At 42.8% G+C, this 19,061-nt stretch overlaps 1 protein-coding gene across 4 annotated transcripts in view; it reads right to left on the reverse strand.

The window, feature by feature from the left end:
* Window positions 1-19,061, reverse strand: part of TACC3 (transforming acidic coiled-coil containing protein 3) — a 623,382-nt gene that overhangs the window by 525,275 nt on the left and 79,046 nt on the right. For 3 of the 4 annotated variants that reach the window (XM_069632144.1, XM_069632143.1, XM_069632145.1), the window contains exons 4-5: window positions 11,076-11,155; window positions 3,715-3,790 (exon numbers count right to left, since the gene is read on the reverse strand). The exons of the other annotated variant lie outside the window; for it this stretch is intronic. In XM_069632144.1, coding sequence (XP_069488245.1) covers window positions 3,715-3,790; window positions 11,076-11,155 — 156 coding nt within the window. The remainder of the gene's footprint in view (window positions 1-3,714; window positions 3,791-11,075; window positions 11,156-19,061) is intronic. 4 annotated transcript variants of the gene reach the window in all.

Raw genomic sequence — 19,061 nt, forward strand, 5'->3', positions numbered from 1 at the left:
TTTATGGGACGATTGGGCAGTTTCTTAAAGGGGAGGGAGGTGCAACTAAATGACTTCAAGGTCTTAAGGAAGGGAAAGAAAGTTTAGGGAGGGGGGGGCATATGGTGCGACTGGGTGACTGAGTAAACAAGAGGAAATTCAGCCCGGAACATCTGAATGTATAAAACAAACTTTGCTGAACGTTCTCAGTATATGCATTCATCTACACAAAGTTCTGTGGATCCCAGGTTTGAATCTGAATAACTCAGCCTTTCATCCTTCTGAAGTTGAAGAAGTGTGGAATTGTAATATTGCAAGTCAGACATGCCTGGGTCTTTTCATTATTCTGGAGGTTGACACGCAGTATTAAAGTTTATAATATTAAAATATAGACATGGGTAAAAATATCACCCAGCCATAAAAATTTTTTTAAAAAGTCACTTGCAACCTCTATTGCAAATTTGGAGCCCGGATATGGGCATCTAAAAAGCATATATGGGCGGCGAGGGGAAGAGTCAGCTATGCAATAGGGGTGCATGATACTGCAGTTTGCTTCTGTGAGGACTAATGAGGTGCATAGACCAGATGGGCTGCAGCAGAGTCAGTCACACATCAAGCACTCATGGCGTAGATTTGGACATTCCTTAAAAGAAACAGCATTTAGTCAGATAGGGGTTGCTGTATGTACGAGCTCTACACCCGTGAAAAACAATATCTACAGTAAGAGGCCTAGTCTCAAAAGTGATGGCTCAAGTGAAGTAATGCACTATTGTATCATCACTTGCACCCAAAAAACGGTGTGCCCTATTCACCAAGTTCCTTTGAATGCGTGTATCATAGATGTGCACATTCATACCTCATCACATTTGCATATTCCCAGGTGCCTTTTTAGAACCGACGCCCATTAAGACCAATGCATGCCAGGGTCATTTCAGAAAAGCGGCAACATGCTCCTCGCACTGTATTATCGGCCCTCAAAGAAGAATAGATTTTTTGTAAACTTACATTTCACAGAGACAGCAGGCCCAGTAATGCAGCAATGCACTCCCAGCATTCATGTTATTGTCGCCAGGGCCATAAATGCGGCAGACGCTCAAGTACTCAAGTGGGCTGGCACGCACATAATTTGTGTTGCAGTACAGCCCCCCGGGGAATTTGCAGGCCAACTTTGTGCACAAGGTTGTGAGCTGCAAAATATATATTTGCGGCAGGGGCAACGGCTTGGTCCCGAAAGCGTGCTTTTGTAAATTTGGTGACCTTCCGTGCAGTACTTTTCTTTGAAATTATCAAAAAGTAGGTCTGAAAATAAATTAGTGATATCTATGTCTGCTTCGCAGTCACACTTTCCTGTTCTGTCCACGGACAAGATACCGATTGGCTAATGGGCTGGTGTCATGACAGCGGACACGCAACGTCTCTGCGCATTGGCTGCTGCAAGACGTGTTCTGCGTCAGACTGTTTGGATGCACCCGACATCTTGGATCCGCCGAAAGCGGAGCAACAACCAGCGTACACATGCTCTATTTATAAAACTTTTGCTGTGTCACAGAGCGTTGGGAAAGGTTCAGACAGTAAGACATGGGTGATCAATGCATTTGTTCTGGGAGGGGGGGGCTCGTTCTTCATGATGTACTTTCTATGGACACCTTGTACGCACAGAAAATGTGGGGTGTAATAACGATAGCACTTCAGTCCATGCAGTGGACAGGAAACTTCTAACTGTTGAACACATGCGTAGTGGTAGCCAACATTGAAATTGACAACATGCCGTGACTGCATTACTTTTTCCGATGTCTATTATTATATTCATTAGTACGCCGTCATGGGCGTCACATGCTACAGTGGTTGTGGCCAGGGCCTAGAGTCTTGAAGTATGGCCCTTCGGCCGAAGGCCTTCCTTCCAAGACTGTAGGCCCTGGCCACAACCACTGCAGCATGTCACACCAATGGATACACACGTAGTATTGCGTTTCGATTGCAAATTGTGGAGAGTGCGTACAGTCTTGGGTGCATGGCCAAAGGCCATGCACCCAAGACCAAAGTTATAAGTACTAGACGTGGAAGCCACTGCACACCCACCCCATGTAAGATCTATGGACATACAGCTAGGCGTGAAGCCTCTGGCCAGAAGCACTGAAGGATACCACACCGATAGAAAAAACCCCACTACCACACATCACTGAGGTGGTTGTGGAGAGACTCTGCACTCTTGGGTGCATGGCCAAAGGCCATGCACCCAACAACACAGTTATAATCTCTTGATGTATTTCCTATGGCCACCTTGTAAGCACAGAAAATGAGGGGTCCAATAAGGGCACTATTTCAGTCCGTCCAGTGCACAGGGAACTTTTAACTGTTGTAAGGACCCGAGTAGTGGCAGCAAAAATTAAAATTGACAACATGCCGTGACTGCATTACTTTTTCCTACGGCTATTATATTCTTTAGTACGCCGCCATGGGTGTCACATGCTACGGTGGTTGTGGCCAGGGCCGAGAGCCTTGGATGCATGGCCGTCGGCCGAAAGCCTTACGTCCAAAACTCTAGGCCCTGGCCAGGGCCACAAATACTTCAGCATGTCACACCCATGGATACCCTCTTACTAATGCGCATCGATTGCCTGGTTGTGGGGAGTGTGTGCACTCTTGGGTGCAAGCTGAAGGCCATGCCCCCAACAACAAAGCTATAACCTTTCCACTTACAAGCCCAAATGGGTTTCATGTAGTGCGGTGGTTGTGGACAAGATGTGTACTTTTGAGTGCATGGTTGCAGGCTGTATGCCATACACCCAAGCATGTACCCATCAGGAAACTGGTAAGCACTGGAGTTATAAGCCACTTCACAACCATATATTGAAATGTACGGCAATACACCTAAAATGTTAGGCCCTGCCCACTAACAGTGCAGCATTTCAGATCTACAGAGACACCCCTAGTATTGAACATCATTCAGGTGGCTTTGGGGAGGGGCTGCAATCATGGGTGCATGGCCGAAGGCCATGCCCCCAAAAGTACATTTGTTCGTAGTGTAGTTATATGCCACAATGAATGTCCTATGGTGTGGTAGTAGTGGCAAGGATGCAGAGTACTTGAGCTAAGTAATAAGCACTGCGGTTGTAATTAACTATGCATTTGAAATACTGTATACCCATACATTCATAATGCTATGGCCTCAAACTCACCTCTGTAGCCAGTAGCTACAAACTACTGCACCATATCAGAGCTATTGGTACACTTGTACTATGCAACATCATTAAGATGGTTGTGGGGAGGGTGTAGCGTTTTGGCCATGCTCCCAAAACCAAGTGTCTACATAGTAAAATGACAAGGCACCATGGTTCCTATATGCTGTGGTGTTTCTGGCCAGGACCCAGACTCTTCACTGCATGCCCAAAGGCCATGCACCCAAGACTGAAGTCATAAGCAGTGGAGTTACAAGTCAATATGGGTGTGGTGTAATGCGCTAGTTGCGTTGACGCCCTAGTGTCTTAGCTTCATGGCTGCAGACGATGGTCCGAAAAGTAAATTTATAAGTAGCTAATTTAAAAGGACCATAGTTTTGATATGCCGCGATGGTTGTGGATAGGAACTATACCCCTTGTACCTTGGTCATAAGGCGTAGGTGGTACATTACTCACCAAAGATGCAAGGTCCAGTCTACAGGCACTGCAGCATATTAGTACCATAGATTAGGCGTGTAGATTCCCATGTGTAGAAAATGACTGTCAATATACTTACTCCGTACTTCGTTCAGAATCCACATACAATTTTAAAGCTGCTATCGTACTTGGCAGAAGTATCCCTTTTTCCATTTCTGTGATAAAAGAAAAAGGTGCGTCAGTGTTTGCATTTTATGAAAATTTACTACATTGCATAATAGGCAGTATACCTTTTTTTTACCCTCATATTTAGTTTACAAACCAGAGCACTGTGCATTGCGCTCAGTTTCTGTGTTTGCTTTTCTAATCCTTGAGTGTGGGAAAATAAATCCTTGTCGGATAAAAAAAAAAAAAAAAAAACTTTTACTATGGTACTTCCTAGTTTCATTAGCGGGTTTCCTTCATCTTTCTGATCAATGTTATGTTTGTTGCCTCCTGCCGATTTTTAACAGTTAGATACCTGTAGGCGTATACCAACTGTGCATTTGTTCCTACAGATTTGTGATAATCACTTATTTGTGTCATTCTTCCATCCTCTTGGGTAGTTATATACTTGTGGGCGTATTCTGTTTGTGGTCTTTCACATAATTTGTTGACAATCTTGAAGTACACATTATTTCGTAAATTTTGTCTTTAAGAACATTAAATACGCATGTTAGATTACCTGGCAATCTCTGCTTTAGAGTAATGGTGCTATCATTACATTCGAACCATCTACAATGCTTTTTAATGTATGCAGTGTAGTGACCTGCACTGGTTGTAGCTCCTGCATGGTAGATTATACGTACTGTTGTAAAGGTTTTCTTTCCAAGCGACACTTGACCGTGTGTGAATCCAGTCAGTTTGCAGTTGTTTTTGGTGCCATCTGCATGATAACGTAGAAGCATAAGTATTATGTAGGCACTATGTGATTGTATCAGTAAGGTGGAGCGATAGTCTGAATTGCAAATAGTACATGATCTGCCATGGTTTGCAATTTGGACAAATTGCTGAAATGCTCTCACAATTTGGTATGGAAACATCCACAAATCGCTCATTTGGGATTTCTTCCTGTATCACTTTGCTACACAGAGTGCATGTATGTTTGAAATTTGGAAGATTTCATTTGCAGGTATGCTTTTGTTTTCCAATACTAATAGTATGTACATTAGAAATTCTTGTGGATCTTCTTGCGAGTTCATAGTGAATCTCACCATTCCAGCACAGTCGTCCAATTGTTGCCTTAGTGCATGAACACTGTATGTGTTGTCAGGATTGCTTGTTGCATGTCTATGCAGCACTAACATTTGCAAACACAATTGGTCTGTACTGTGCAGGTAAATATTATTAACAACTGGTGGCAATTGAAATAGAATATTCATTGCTACATTTGCATAGAAACTTCTCCCACTTTCATTTACAAATTTGAATGGCCCAGCAAGTTCTGTATCTGAGTGCATTTTTCGGTTTTTATGTTGCTTCTTTGTCGACGTCCCTGGTTTACATTCCCTAATAGGTTGTTCTATGTTTGCGGTAATTGATGAAACTTTAGCTTCTTTTCTTCTCTTTGCAGAATTTGCTGTTGAAATCTGTTGCATTTCCGTTTCTTTACTTTTACCACGTTTTACTTTATCTGGAACAGGGTATTGTTTCAGATGAGTGGTGTACAGTGAACGCAATCTATTGTATTCTAGAATGCAAGGAATATCAGCTTTGACTTTATTTGAATCAAAGTTTATTGGCAATAGACCGTTAAGTGTACGTAAGCGTGATAATGCTACGTAGCTCATGCCTTCCTTAAACACTGCGTTTTCCTAGATCCATCAATGCTTTGTTTAAGGTAAGACCTTGGGATTTATGAATGGTAACTGCCTATGCAAGAGTTAGAGAAAATTGCTTTCTACATACATACATGTCTTTGAAGAGAAGGGATCGAGCAATTGAGCGCCCTATCCTTTTCACTTCTAAAACTTTATCAAAGCGAATATTTACAAAGTGAATGATGCTATCAAGTGGGTATGACTGAAAGCCAACAACTGTGCCCAGTGCTCCATTAACTAGCCCTTGCTCTACGTCAAGGTTACGTTTAAGCATTACAATTTAAGGGTAATTTCAATATTTTTTCCAACCCAGCAGTGTTGGAGATAGAATTTTCTAAACTATTTAGTCTTGTTGTGGCTTGCTAACACATGGGTACTTTCATACCATGTACATCTAGTTTGTGGCTCTAATTTCTATTATTGGTTGCATTTCTTTCTTTTAACATTGTTTCATTGAATTTGAAACAGCTTGCAAGAGTTGGCATTAAGGCCATACAATTGACATTTGTGTGCACTATTTGTTCCATAACATCAATTGCACATGCATTATCGCCATAAAGTGCATGTATATGCTGGTTTTTCAATACAACTTGTGCTTCTTGTGATAATACACCAACTCTAATACTTTTTAAGATGTTGGCATAAGTGAGATCTGCAGATTGCTGCATGTTCTCAGTTAACTCTCTGTATTGGATATGTTGCCAGAGGTTAACATTACCTATGCTACCAACAGTTTTCCGGCCTGTGGCCTAAGTTTTTAAAAAGCGGTTCACCTTTCACTGGTGTCAATTGTAGAAGATCTCCGAAAACGATAATGTGTTTCCCTGCAGTTCTTAGTTATTACTTTTAAGTACTTCTTGCAATCTGAGATGAATCAAAGCCAACATTAGGTTGGAGACCATGCTCACTTCCTCTATTAGTAGTATTTTCATTTGTTTCAATACTCTGCGTAATTCCATTGCAGCTTCTGCAGAAAGTTTGTAGTAGCCTTATTTATTTTAATGCTCTACTGGAAGAAGTAGTAATCGGTGTAAAGGGACACCACCTACGTTGTAGGCAGCTAAACCTGTGGGGGCCGTTACAACAGCTGACAGTTTGTTGTTTGTCAATTGTAGAAGGAACTTGCTGATGATTTTGATTAAGAATATTTTCCCTGATCCAGCTTCACCACTGATGTACAGCAGTATAGGTTTGTAATTTTGGCAAGTACATTCTTCATTATTGTGTTGTACACCATGTACAATGTGTTTTGTTATGTCTTCAGAAATGGTGCACTGATCGTTATTAAGTTTTGCTTGTTGTACAGTTCGTCTTCTGTATCTTCTTGATACATGGTGTTTTCTACTTCTGCCATAGCTACTTCAGCCTCATTTGCTATTAGTGGTTGTCCTAGTGGTTCTTGACTTCCTGTTACAGAAGGTTAACTACTGTGGGAAGAGTCCTTATCTAGTTGGGCCTGAAGTAGTTCTTCCTGTTGCTGCTCATTGTGTGACATTGTTTTGTACTGCGTAAAGTTCACATCGGTAATAGTGCTTTCATAGGCTTTGAAAGCATCTTTATAGCAGTCAGGTATCTAGTATGTCTTCCTCTTTTCTCCATGGTTTGAAAAGATGTAACAGACATATAGTTCTTTTTGTTGAGGAGTTTTTAATGACAATTTTACATGATTAATTAAGCTTAGTTTGGTAAGTTTCACTAAGCTCCCTTCACAATCGGTCACTCTATATCTACATTTGCTTTCATCGGGTTTTACATTATTTTTGTATGCAAAGTTTTGAGCTATGTGGTATAGACACATGCTTTACAGAGTGCTACTCCTGTTCGGATAGTATGTGTCCAGTAAATTGTTGTTTAGAATGTCTTGGCTGTTGGGATCATTTCTGTCAATTGTTTTTATGTCCTCATATGATTTTAGCACTCTTTCTAGATTTTGCAGGACTAAGACTGAGCCATACTATGTTGCCTGATTTTTCATACAAAGTAGTGCCTGTTAAACGATCTGCTGCTTCATAGGCCCCACATTCTCTACAAGAGCTTTTTTATGCCTAGGCTGTACAATTTCTGTGATAATGTTTTGTTTGATGCTAGGTCATCCCAGAGGTCTTGAAGCTCCGTTTTTTCTGCTTTTGCTAAGTATGCTGTAACATATTGTGCAACAGCAGTTGAATTATCTGCAATGTACTGCACATCTATGTTTGCATTCCATAAGAGGGCAATGATTGCATTGTAATCATTGATATATTTTGATTCTTCCCTTCTTTTTATGTAATACGTGTTCTTAGGTGATTTACCACTATGTCGAACTGAAGACAAAGTTGTTTACTTCACCCGTTTCTGTAACTGGTCTAGGGAAACCAAAGCGGCATTTGGTGTAGTATTTACCTTTCTTTTTGTATTTATGGCGATAATATTTGCCACATTTGTGTCTTTGAAATTGTAAAATCTGTCCATGCAGGTCACTATGCGTCTGTTGTGAAGGGATTTCACATGTGACATATTTTTGGATAAACTGCAAAACAGTGCTATCACTGTCGTGCCCAAATTTCGATGCACCTTTGATCCATAACAGCATGTGAATATGTGGTGCTCCTCTCGCTTGATATTCTTTTCTCCAATAGAAGTGCTGCACTTCTCCAAAGGGAGGGACAGTTTTATTGCAAATAAAGTGTAGCATGGCAATGAAACGATGATGGAAAGATCTTGAGACATTAACTGGCTCTAGAGAGCAAAGTTACACTGTTAATATATCTATGTTGTTTTTGTTGCTGTTGGCTATGCATAGGAACTCATGTAAATCTTACCATGCATATTCTGCACAAATTAGCATAACAAACCAAGTCGGTGGTCCAAGGTTTCTGATCATGCAATGCACATCTCCGTGCCGTCTGAACCAGTATTCCTTTGTACCACGCATGTTTACAAACAAATTTGTTATACTTGATTGTAAAACCTCATATTTTTCCTGTACTTTTTGTATTAACTGCGTAGCTGACATATTCTGAAAGTGGGTTCCAGATTTAAGAATGTGTGCAAGTCCATAACAGTGTTGCTAATTCACTTTCATAGAGTAGGTGGAATATGTATTCCACATTGTCTAAATCTGGGATCTTGCGAATACATTTGTAATGAGCGGTGTTCTGATGCCCCAATCTGAGTGAGTCTATCATCGTATCTTCCACCTTTGCCAGTAGGAAATAGCAGTGGAAAAGCACGCGCTTCTATACTTTTTTTCCCAATACTCATTGGTGACCCTTTGGTTTGTCGCATTTGGTAAGTTTCTAGTGCATCATCTATGATTTCATTGGAATGCAATGGATGAATTGTGTAATGGTCCAAAAGAGTGGATACTGTAGCTGGATCGAGAAGTTAGAGTTGTCCAGTTTCGGATGGCTCTTGAATTATTTCAGTTGTTTCCCTTAAGCTTTCATCAATATTTATTTCCTTGTAGTACTGATTGTTTTGTAGATATTGCAATGCTTGTCTAACTTTGTGTAAGTCCACTAATTGTTGCCAAATTAGTTTGTCCTTTGTTGGTACTCCATTTATCAAGACTATTAAAGAATGCTCTATTGAACATTCCACTCCTAGAGTGTGTACATTTTCCGTTCGATCTAATGGCAAATAAACTACTTTGCCACAAATGCCTTCCACCAATTCAGAGGAAGGTAATTTTGCTGTCTTTGGACAAAGGCATATAATTCATTGAAATGGGTGAACTGTTTGAATTATTATGCTCCCATACAAATTGAGCTGTTGCAGGATTGTTGGTAATGGAAACAATTCCAAATTATTTGTAATAGCATGTGAAGGAGTGAGTGTGGTTGTTGTCCAATTTTGTAGTAAAGTAACTGCAACGTATTAGGCGTTCAGTTACTTCATATTTGTTTTCAGCTAAAAGGTACAGAGCCAATTCAAACCATTTAGAGTCTTCATTGACTTCTATTTTGTATGCTATGTCCACATTTTTTGTGTTCCTTTTGTAAAATGTTCTGCGGCAACACACACACACACGATTTGGTACTTCAGCCGATGACCTTTTAAATTTTACTATTTCTTTTCTGTATGTGTGTAATCGAAGGTTGCTATGTGCAGAATTGTTGCTACTGTGTTCTAAAACTGTTGCATTTTGTAAGTGGCTTTCACTTCCAAAATACTTTTTCTGAATATGGTCAATTTCTTCTTGTAAGTACTTGGGTGTACCATGCAGAAGAGTGGTATTTAAAATTGCCTAATTCTGAAGCTGGACTTCTTGCATAGTATATTTTATACACAATATTTTACATTGGAATGATGTATAGATATTCTTTTGATATCATGCAAGGTACTTTTGCAAATAGGCCCAGAAATGCAGGCTAATGAATGTCCTTTTAGTCCTGTGTATTTCCGCACTGGACAAATACCCATATTGTGCAGCGCTTTAATTTTACTTTTGTCTCTACCTTTTACATATTGATTGAGAAACTGACGTAAAGACTTGAAAGCTTTGTTTGGAATGGCACACATTGATGTGCACGGCCATTTGTATACTGGACGGTGTGGTTCTGCTGAATCGAGAAGTAATTCTGAGTTTTCAGAGGATAGTTCAGTAAGCAGTGCTTCTTGTTCCATGATGGTAGTATTGATTTTCTCATACCCTCGTCCACTGCTATGGATGGCAATTGTGTTGGTTTGATTTTGTTTGTATGCTTCATTAAAATATGGTTCTGTGGTTGTTGTGTGACTACATTCACCACCACAAACATGTAAGAAATTATTTTTGTTCACATTCCGTTTATTGCCAAGTTTCTTTTGTAGTTTGGTACTTAGTTTTGTTAGTGCTTTCATCCTTTTAACACTACTATAAACAACTTCCTTTTGAGAAGGATTGTACTGTCCGAGAGCTTGTAGGATTAACTTTCTACGGTAGGTTTTAAGGGGCGAGGATGATTTCGGTCCTCTTCTTAGAAGATTCTGAAGGACTCTGACGAAACATTTTTGATAAAATACTTTTACTATGGGTTCTTGTTACACCATCAGGATTATTAGGAGCATTGTTAGCTGTACTGGTAGCCATTTTTCTGCCAACATTTTTGTGTTTTGTGACACCTGTCTATAACAGGGATTCTTACATTGGGCACTTATTGTTATTTGCTCTACTTCTGCGTTCCTTTCTACAGAGTTGCTTTTTGGTAGGCATTCTTTGGTGTCTGTTGAAAAAAAAAGTATACTTTGGTCTGTTGTCCAATGTATGTGTGCATGAGTCTGATGGGGAAGGTCTTTGTCATGGTGTGTCATTGTGCATTGAACTCTTGCAATGATTTGGTAAGGCTACTTTACTGTTTGTATACTACTACAATGTGCTTCAGATGAGAGTACAAAGTGGGCTACCTGTGACAAGAACCATTATTAATAAACAAAATACCATAAACTTGCAACAGCAACTTCTTTTCTAAATCTAACCTTCTAAGGATTACGTATGTTATTTGAGTTCCAAACACAGGGATTTGTCAGCCATTCTGCACGTTATTCTTTGTTCAATAAATGGATATTTGTAGGTAGAATGGTTTGGAAATCAACGTTTGCTTTGGTGCCCAAAATAACCAAATAACCCACGCAGCCTCTTTGAGGAGTAGTTAAAATATAAAGATAGTGCTGTGCTTACTTATTTTTGCAAGATGACCACGTTTCTTCGGATATGTCTTCTGCAGGGTAGATGCTGTTGATTCTCTGGAGTAGTCTTCACTGCGAATGAAAAAAAACAAAATCAATTACTTTGTGTTTACAGCAGTGACGATACTGCACACATTAATTGTGCTTCTTTCGTCAGAGCATTTTACTTTCATATTTCAACCCAGTGCAGTGTTTGCATGGTATTTGCAATATGGTACTTGGCTGTTTTTTTTTTTTTTTTAAACAAGGTGCACTATGCATAGGAGAGAGGTTTGTAAGCGATAGGGCACAGTAGTAGATGGGGAAAAATGTTCTACTTGAAAACTAAAAATCACAATGCCGACACATCGGGAGACCCTCAGAGGAAGAGGTCACCACAGCAATCGGGAGCGCTTACTTTTCTCATACGATTACATTGCAAGTAGCATTACTGTAGTCAGTACACAACTCCGACATTTCCACATACACAATTGAGTTACACCATAAATAGGTGTACTTGCAATGTACAGGTTATGCGGAAGACAGTAAGTAGTCGTGCGGGTTTGTCAATGATAAATAGGACATCCTGCACAAAACGCATTATTTTGTCTAAATTAAATCATAAGGGTTGCACACGTTCTCCGATTAAAATATACATACCTGTACTCTATACTCATGCATGGAGCTGTGCGTAGAAATTCGCAGTACTTGCACAGTAGCTTGTGAAGTAGGTGCTTTGCAATGATATGCGACTTCCATTCAGAATCATTGACAGTAATAAGTGCACAATGTTGATGGAGTTAGAATTTGCGATGTTTAATGTGATTGGTGGATGGTTGTGCAACTGCTTAGTTGTGTCCAATGAGAGACTCTGTTACCGCTGTGGAAAGGGTGGAAGGACTAGGTAAGAGTTACATGCCGCACGTAGGCAACTCTTGTCCGCAGATAGGGCGTGTCACATACAGCTTTCTACAGCTAATCCTGCATGGAAAGGGGACTGTAGGCATCAGCCAATCAGATGTTCACATTACTCTAGTGTCGAAAGACGGTGCGCACACTGAAGACGGCAGAGGTGGAGAGGGTCAGGGTTTTGGTGCTTGGAGACATTTTTGTGCATGGCTTACAACAGTATGCCGAGAGTAGGCATGTGGCACACCATTTCGATGTTAGAGGAGTGGAGGTCGTGTGGAGCTCAGACACTGATGCCAATGCTGCGGCAATTCTGCAAGTTTACAGAAACATGCGTACAATGACCACTCATGTGGTAATTTTGCACTACGGTGCTTGCCATTTGGGATACGTGCGTTCATGTACTTTGTTGGCAGTTTCGGCACAGTTGGTTGAAGCACTCATGACCATCTTCCCAACAACGAAAATATTTTTTCTGCTTTACTCCCTAGAGTAAAATGGGACAACAATTCTGTATTCTGTCCGGAGCAAAGCATTGGGAGGTGTATCATCAATCGCAGCATGCGTGCATTCATGCTACGATCTGGTAGGTTTTTCTGCAGCCACAATAACATTGCTACAAGCAATGCAGATTATTTTGAAGCAGATGATGTTGCGCTATCTTCTTTGGGAAATGCGATGTTCTTTTGGAACGTAAGGCTTGCTTTAGAGAAGGTTCTGTAATGGTTGTAGGAGCAAAGCAAGGACAAAAAATACAAAAAAATAAATAAAATAACAGATGTCTGTACAGTATCTGGTCAAAATTTAAAAAAAAAAACTTTCAGAGCCCACCTTAAAGGGGGAATATTACTTTAGTGTACCGTTGTCACGCTCTGATCCTATACATGTCCGCGAACATGGCGGTAGTTTGCAGCCAGCGCATATCACCAACGGGGATTCAGGGGTGGAGACGCATGCAAATGAGAATGAGCACAGCTAGGGATTGGTCCATAAAGTTCAGTAGGTGTGTTCTGACCGCCACACTTTAGTAAGACTGTCTTCTCCCTGACAGAAGACCACACAGCCATGGCTTTCCATGCTCGAAAACATATGGATTTTGGGAGACTCATGGATACATTGCTTGAAGGTGCATGCAGAAAGCTGCCGTTTATCTGCAGATCTCGGATTTCCTCATGTGGAAGTGCACTGGCATGGCGTGCGTGGCATCAGGTGGCTGGACTTGGAACCTCTGTGTTACTTTACTGACAGCATCCTCCAGATATATTGATCATTCATTGCGGAGTAAACAGTTTAGGCCATGTCTCTGGAATTTCTTTGCAATTTGCAATGAAGAAAGGACTTGCGAACCTCATGGAAATGTTTCCCAATTCTCAAATACTGTTTTCCCGTATTGCGCAAATACAAATATGGCTGCATTCTTCTGCTTTTGGTCCACAAATGGAGAAAGCAAGACACAATGTGAAAAAGACTGTCTTTAAGAGATGTTGGCATGTCCTCTTTCCACAATGAAAACATTTTGTTTCGCAGCTCTTTCATTTTCCGCAGAGATGGCGTCCACCTCACATATGCTGGCAATCAGATTTTTCTTCGCAATGTACAAAATGCATTGCAACCTCTTTTGAAATCACACCAACCTATCTGACAATCCGTTTTCTCCAATCCACAGTTTTTGACCCACACAACACACCACGAAAGGCTCTTTTCAGAACCATCACTTACTCCCAAGCGTACACTTCATTTTGTTTGCTCCACTTGCACCCTCCTTTTCTTCCCCTACGACTGTCCACAAACTTTTCCACAACTCTGCGGGGGTCTACGACCGTCACTTCATAGTTCTATTGTTAAACTGAGGAAGGCGGCTCTAAAAAGAGCCTTTTCTGTAATTTGTTTTCATGTTTATTGCTTCACAGCACACGACATACTAGGAGAAGAGGCCAAAGGAGGGTAAGAAAGGGACACCAGCCACGGGGAAAAGCAAGGGCAAGTGAACAGAGAAAGATTTAGGGTGAGCTTCATTTAGGTAAGGAGCAGATTGTCATGAGCTTGGGTCATGCCCCTAGATTAGTCTCTAAGAATTCGTGGACCATGGCTTATCATGCTTGGTCCGTAACACGGAAAGAACCATGTTTAGGCTATGGGGGGAAAGACACTTCCTCATCACCTAAGATGGCGGCTTAGGGTTTCTATGAAAAGTAACCGTCATGGTCTAGTGCTTCACACTCACAGCATATATAAGCCCCTCCTCTCACCTGCTCCGCGCTTCGCGTCGTCTGCTTTGCAGTGTACGCTTACCGCGGCTCCAGTTCCTGTCACAGTTGTCCTCAGCCCACTCTTATGACCTTCTGCCGTGGTTCCATAGTTTTCCCTCTGTAGGAAGTGTACATTTCCCGTTACTTCCACAGTATTTCCCTGGTTTCTGATTTTAGGCATTCTCGCAAGTTGCTTCACGGTTACCTCAGTACAATTGCCGCGCTCATTCCTGTCAGCGGAAAATTTGCAAATCTCCCTCAGCAGTTTTGAAGCCTGTTGTTTCGTCAAGCAGCTGTTACCGCAAGTATTGGCTGTTTATGTTGTTGCGCCCTTGTTTTTTTAGCGTGCCTTTTCAGTCAGCAGAGTTTCATGGTATTTGTAACAGTAATAAATTGTTCCCCTGTCAGTCAGCCTTTCCACACATGCTAGGTAGTATTCCAATTCGGTGACAAGGTTTTCAGTCGTCAATTCTGGGGAATGTCAGAGTTGCTTCCAGTCAGTAAAACTACTTGAGTCATGTTGTTAGTTGTGGAAAGTCTTCTTCACGAGTTAGCATACACCACACGTTTAATGTGAAAAATAATTATACTTTATCTCTGCAGTAACCGTTTTCTGGCCATTTGTTGACACGCATATTGAGTTGCTCCTCATAGTTGGGTTGGATGTGACTAGGTGTTCATGCACGTCAATATAATGGAACAGCTTATCATAGCTATTCTTGCCGGGAATAGTATCTAACTCCTTATCTATTCCTATCACCCCATTCTTTGCATGTCACGCACACCTGCTATCCTTCCTTCCCTCAGAAAATCGCATTTCATTTCCCTTCTTCAGAACAAGCGCCCCTGCGTAGAAGCAGGATGGAGAGCTCCCAAAAAACAAACTACAGGTAACGCCTCCCGAAGTGTATGAGAGATAATTCCTGAACGGGTGCATTAGACTAGTATACTAAGGATTACTGAATGTTTCTTGTAAATTACCAGACTGCATAGATTAACTACGCACACTGAGAATAGCACCAAACAGATTTCCAGAGAAGTGCTCCCGCAGAGTTTCTGAGGTAAGAATTACACAGATCTTCTGGTGCTCTGTGACTGCAGCCTCAAAAGCACTTCAAAAACTCTCCCCCCTGCAGAGTACTGCATCACAATATGTACACACTACTGTCAACTTTGAAAGGTAATGGTCAATAGCATTGTGAATGGCTTGTGAGGCAGCTGGAGGGAGGCTCTCCCCCACAGGAGTGTCTCTTGTGGTGGGAGGATTGGACACGGAGGATGCTGTGGAGGAACTCTATCGACTACGCTCTTCGGACGGCACCACCTTGCGAATGTCCGCAGTGTGGAACGAAGTGAGGTGTCGCTTCATGGTTGCCGTACCAAAGTTGCACGCACCAAGTCTCCAGCGACTCAGCCCCACCTCGCACTGGTTACACTTCACCAGGTTCGCACAGGCTTTTGGTACAGTCCCATAAATGGAAAACAACTGCCACACCCACGACTCCCGGCGAGTGCTCCTAGTGCGGAGTTCCTCCACTTCATTCTCTTCCTCCTCTTCTTCTTCCTCGCTCTCTACATCCTCACCCGTATCTCTCTGCAGGAGGCGGGGGTGGTGCAGAGGCTAATGACCCAACAGCAGCCATGGAAGCCATACCGATTAGTTTCCTTTTGGTCACTACTGCAGTAAAGGCAGTAAACCTCAATCTGCTATAGCTAGAAGGACAATGAAGATGCGCTCGGGGGTGTGGCCATTTGTAGGGGTGAAGGGGTGTGCCTCGTGACCGTATTCTGGCCTGCAAAGTGGTAAAAAGTTTTTACACACCTAGTCCTCAGGTCAGCTACTGTCTGGGATATGTGAAATTACATCTTTACACTCTACAATACTTTGCCTTGTGTCTACAAGTTCTTTTGTACTGCTGCGGAAGCACACAAACTGTGCAAATTAGTCCACACGCTCAGCGTGGGTGCGATCACATGATGACGTCCTCAACATACCCGCACCAGAAATGGGACTCCGCTGAACAGCAAATGCAGATTACTCAACGTGCGTATGCGCGCAAGTGTCCTACGGACAGTGTTCGGGTTCTCCAACTAATTCAAAGTGCGACACACGTGAGACGGACAGTTAGGGACAGGCACGATGTTCGGTATACTTACGGTTGTACTGCGCATGTGCACACATGATATGTTCACTGTACGGACAGTTCCAGTGTCCTTAGGACAACTCCATTTAGTTTGCCTACGAACTTGCCGGCCACCGCCCCTGTTCTACGCACCATTTTGGCTGCGCCCGATACAGACAGGTATACTGTCCTTCACACACTCCCATTTTGCTCATTTACACCCATTGCGGACATCTGATGGGTTCTACAAACATGTTTCATCTTGTTTGCAAGCGGTACAGCAAGGTATAATGTCCTTAGGACACCCCTTTCTGTTTATGTACGCACACCTTCTACAGATGGTGCAGTCAACCATCAAATCCATCTTCCTTGACATTAGTAAGAGTAGGTGTAGCCTTCATAGCACCCACATTCCATTCCTTGTGGATAGGTCCAACAGGCGCACTGTTAGAACATTTTACGTCTTTTGAAAAAATATTTTGTTTACTCAAACTCTTTCACTACAACTACTGTACAAAAACATTCTAAACACACACTTCAGTCCATCTGTGTGTGGCCCACGGATCAGGGTATGGGCTGGTGGCAGCTCCATGCAGAATTTGACAGGTGCTCCTAGTATCCTCTATTTTGGGATACACAGGCCCTGCCATAGGAATTACGGGATTCCTGATGAGGACAAGATGGCCCCTGTGGCCTCTTGGTTTCCATCACCCGTTACCTTGTTTTCCCGTAGTCCCGGGAAGCCCCGACTGTCCCTTCCCCTTACTGGCTGTTGGGTGGAAGTTCCATATATGGTATTGTGGGGAAGTCCAGGCCAGACTGGCTGGAGCCTCCCCAATGACTATGTTGTGGGTACACCCGTGGGGTGGGCATGGGTGAATGGAGTTTCATGTTATGGGTGTCTTTTATCTGGTGTGGGACACAAGGACACAGCCCTGCCCGAAAAGGGCAGGAGTGCAGTGTGGATTGCTGAATGGATGGGTGCTTGTCCGAATCCACATTCGGTGTGGAGTGTCTCGATGGAGACGAATGGCCTGAATGCACTGTGAGCCTGATTGGCCGACTGCCTGCCTAAATGCCATTCTGAATGATTGGTTGCCCGTGTGTGACCCAGCAGAGTGAATGAGAGAACAGTATATCTGGGGACCTTGTAAGGAAGGCAAGTCGATGGCACATACAGAGGTGGGGCTATTGCAAGACACATTTGGATTCCATTTTGTGTACCCCAGACTCCATCTTTGGACTAGACCGCATTCTGGTACCTGTAAAGCCTCCTCTCCCTCAGCAGCACCGCAAGCACCGACAGTCCTCCCACGCCTCTGCCTCCCAAGTCCATTTCTCACGGATGCTCTGGGGCAAATTGTTGCAAGCAAACAGTATTCTTTTCATCCTTCTTCTGAGATCTCTGCCATGTGTGTGACCGGGCCAGATCATGACTTGCGGCCCATCTATCTCCACAAACCTGCTCCTGCACCTCTAACCCCCACTGTTGGACAATGACTGCTTGTTCAACCGTGTCCCCCCTTTTCTTTTGTTAGCAGAAGTGTGACCCTTCCTTGCTGACCACCCTAGAGTGCCCCCAATAAAAAAAAAATAACTCCCGTCATATATTCAGTCCTAAACTAACATGTGGCACTCCATGCCCTCCCGCTCTGATGTGCCAGACCAGACGGCTATTAATCTCACCACCCCCCAACATGTCACCTGTAGGGCAAGACCCCCACACCCTTCATCTCGCCAATGATCTGAAGCGAGATAATGTAAATGCATGTGTACAATTTATAGGCCTCTTCTTGTAAAACCAAAGGTGTAGTAGTGGTTAATTACTGTATGTCTTGTGATAAGTGTGTAGAAAAGTTAGCCAGTACCAGCCGCCTCTCCCGGACCCGACCAGACTTTCACCTCGCATGGTCTAGCCCAGCTGAACCACATGATTCCAGACATTCCGCCCAAGTCACCAGCCAATCTCGTGGAGCCGGCCCCTAAAGCACCATACTCAAACTCATTCCCTCACCAATCCAACTGTAACTCGTAAACTGTATAGAAAAACGTCACTGATGACACTGTAACCCTTCATAATGTATTGCATCTGTATTGTTTGCCAGAGCGCTCTAAAGGCAGCAGAGTTCTCAGAGTGCTGACTTTGTTGCCTCTCACAACCAATCTATTGGTCTCATTCCCTAATGGGGTATGTGCATTATTCTGAGTCCTATTGGTGATGTGGGGAGTGAGCACCTTCAGCTTCTGAATGATTTCCATCAGTGAGAGGTTGAAGTCGAAACTGAGGCTTAACTTTGAGGCCCGCTGGAAGAAGAATTGCTGCTGCTGTCCTTCGCTAATCTGAAAGCTGTGTGACCGTCTAAGAACTGATCCAAGAGAGGACCTGGCTAGGAGACCTCTTACTGAGCTACGAGGGACCATCATGCACCAGCTAATCTTCACCAAGTCTACCTGGAAGTCAGACCCTCGAAAGGCTGCCGACCGGAGAAGGGGACCACAGCAGAATCCGAAGTGAAGCACCCGGACATCCAAGTCCATCATCGTCCACCAGGGTTCGCAGGTATGCTATGACCGCCGGAAGCCTGTCAAGTCATGTTGCCCAGAAGCGCAGACAGCTTGATGGCATGCAACTCAACGACTGAAGCTGCAACACTCCATTGCCCAAGACATTTGATTCAAGGACTCCCTTGCTCATCATCGTCGACTGCTTTTGTCCGG

Source organism: Ambystoma mexicanum, chromosome 6q, assembly GCF_040938575.1.
Source record: "Ambystoma mexicanum isolate Mex_15411 chromosome 6q, UKY_AmexF1_1, whole genome shotgun sequence".
In the NCBI taxonomy this organism is placed as follows: Eukaryota; Metazoa; Chordata; class Amphibia; order Caudata; family Ambystomatidae; genus Ambystoma; species Ambystoma mexicanum.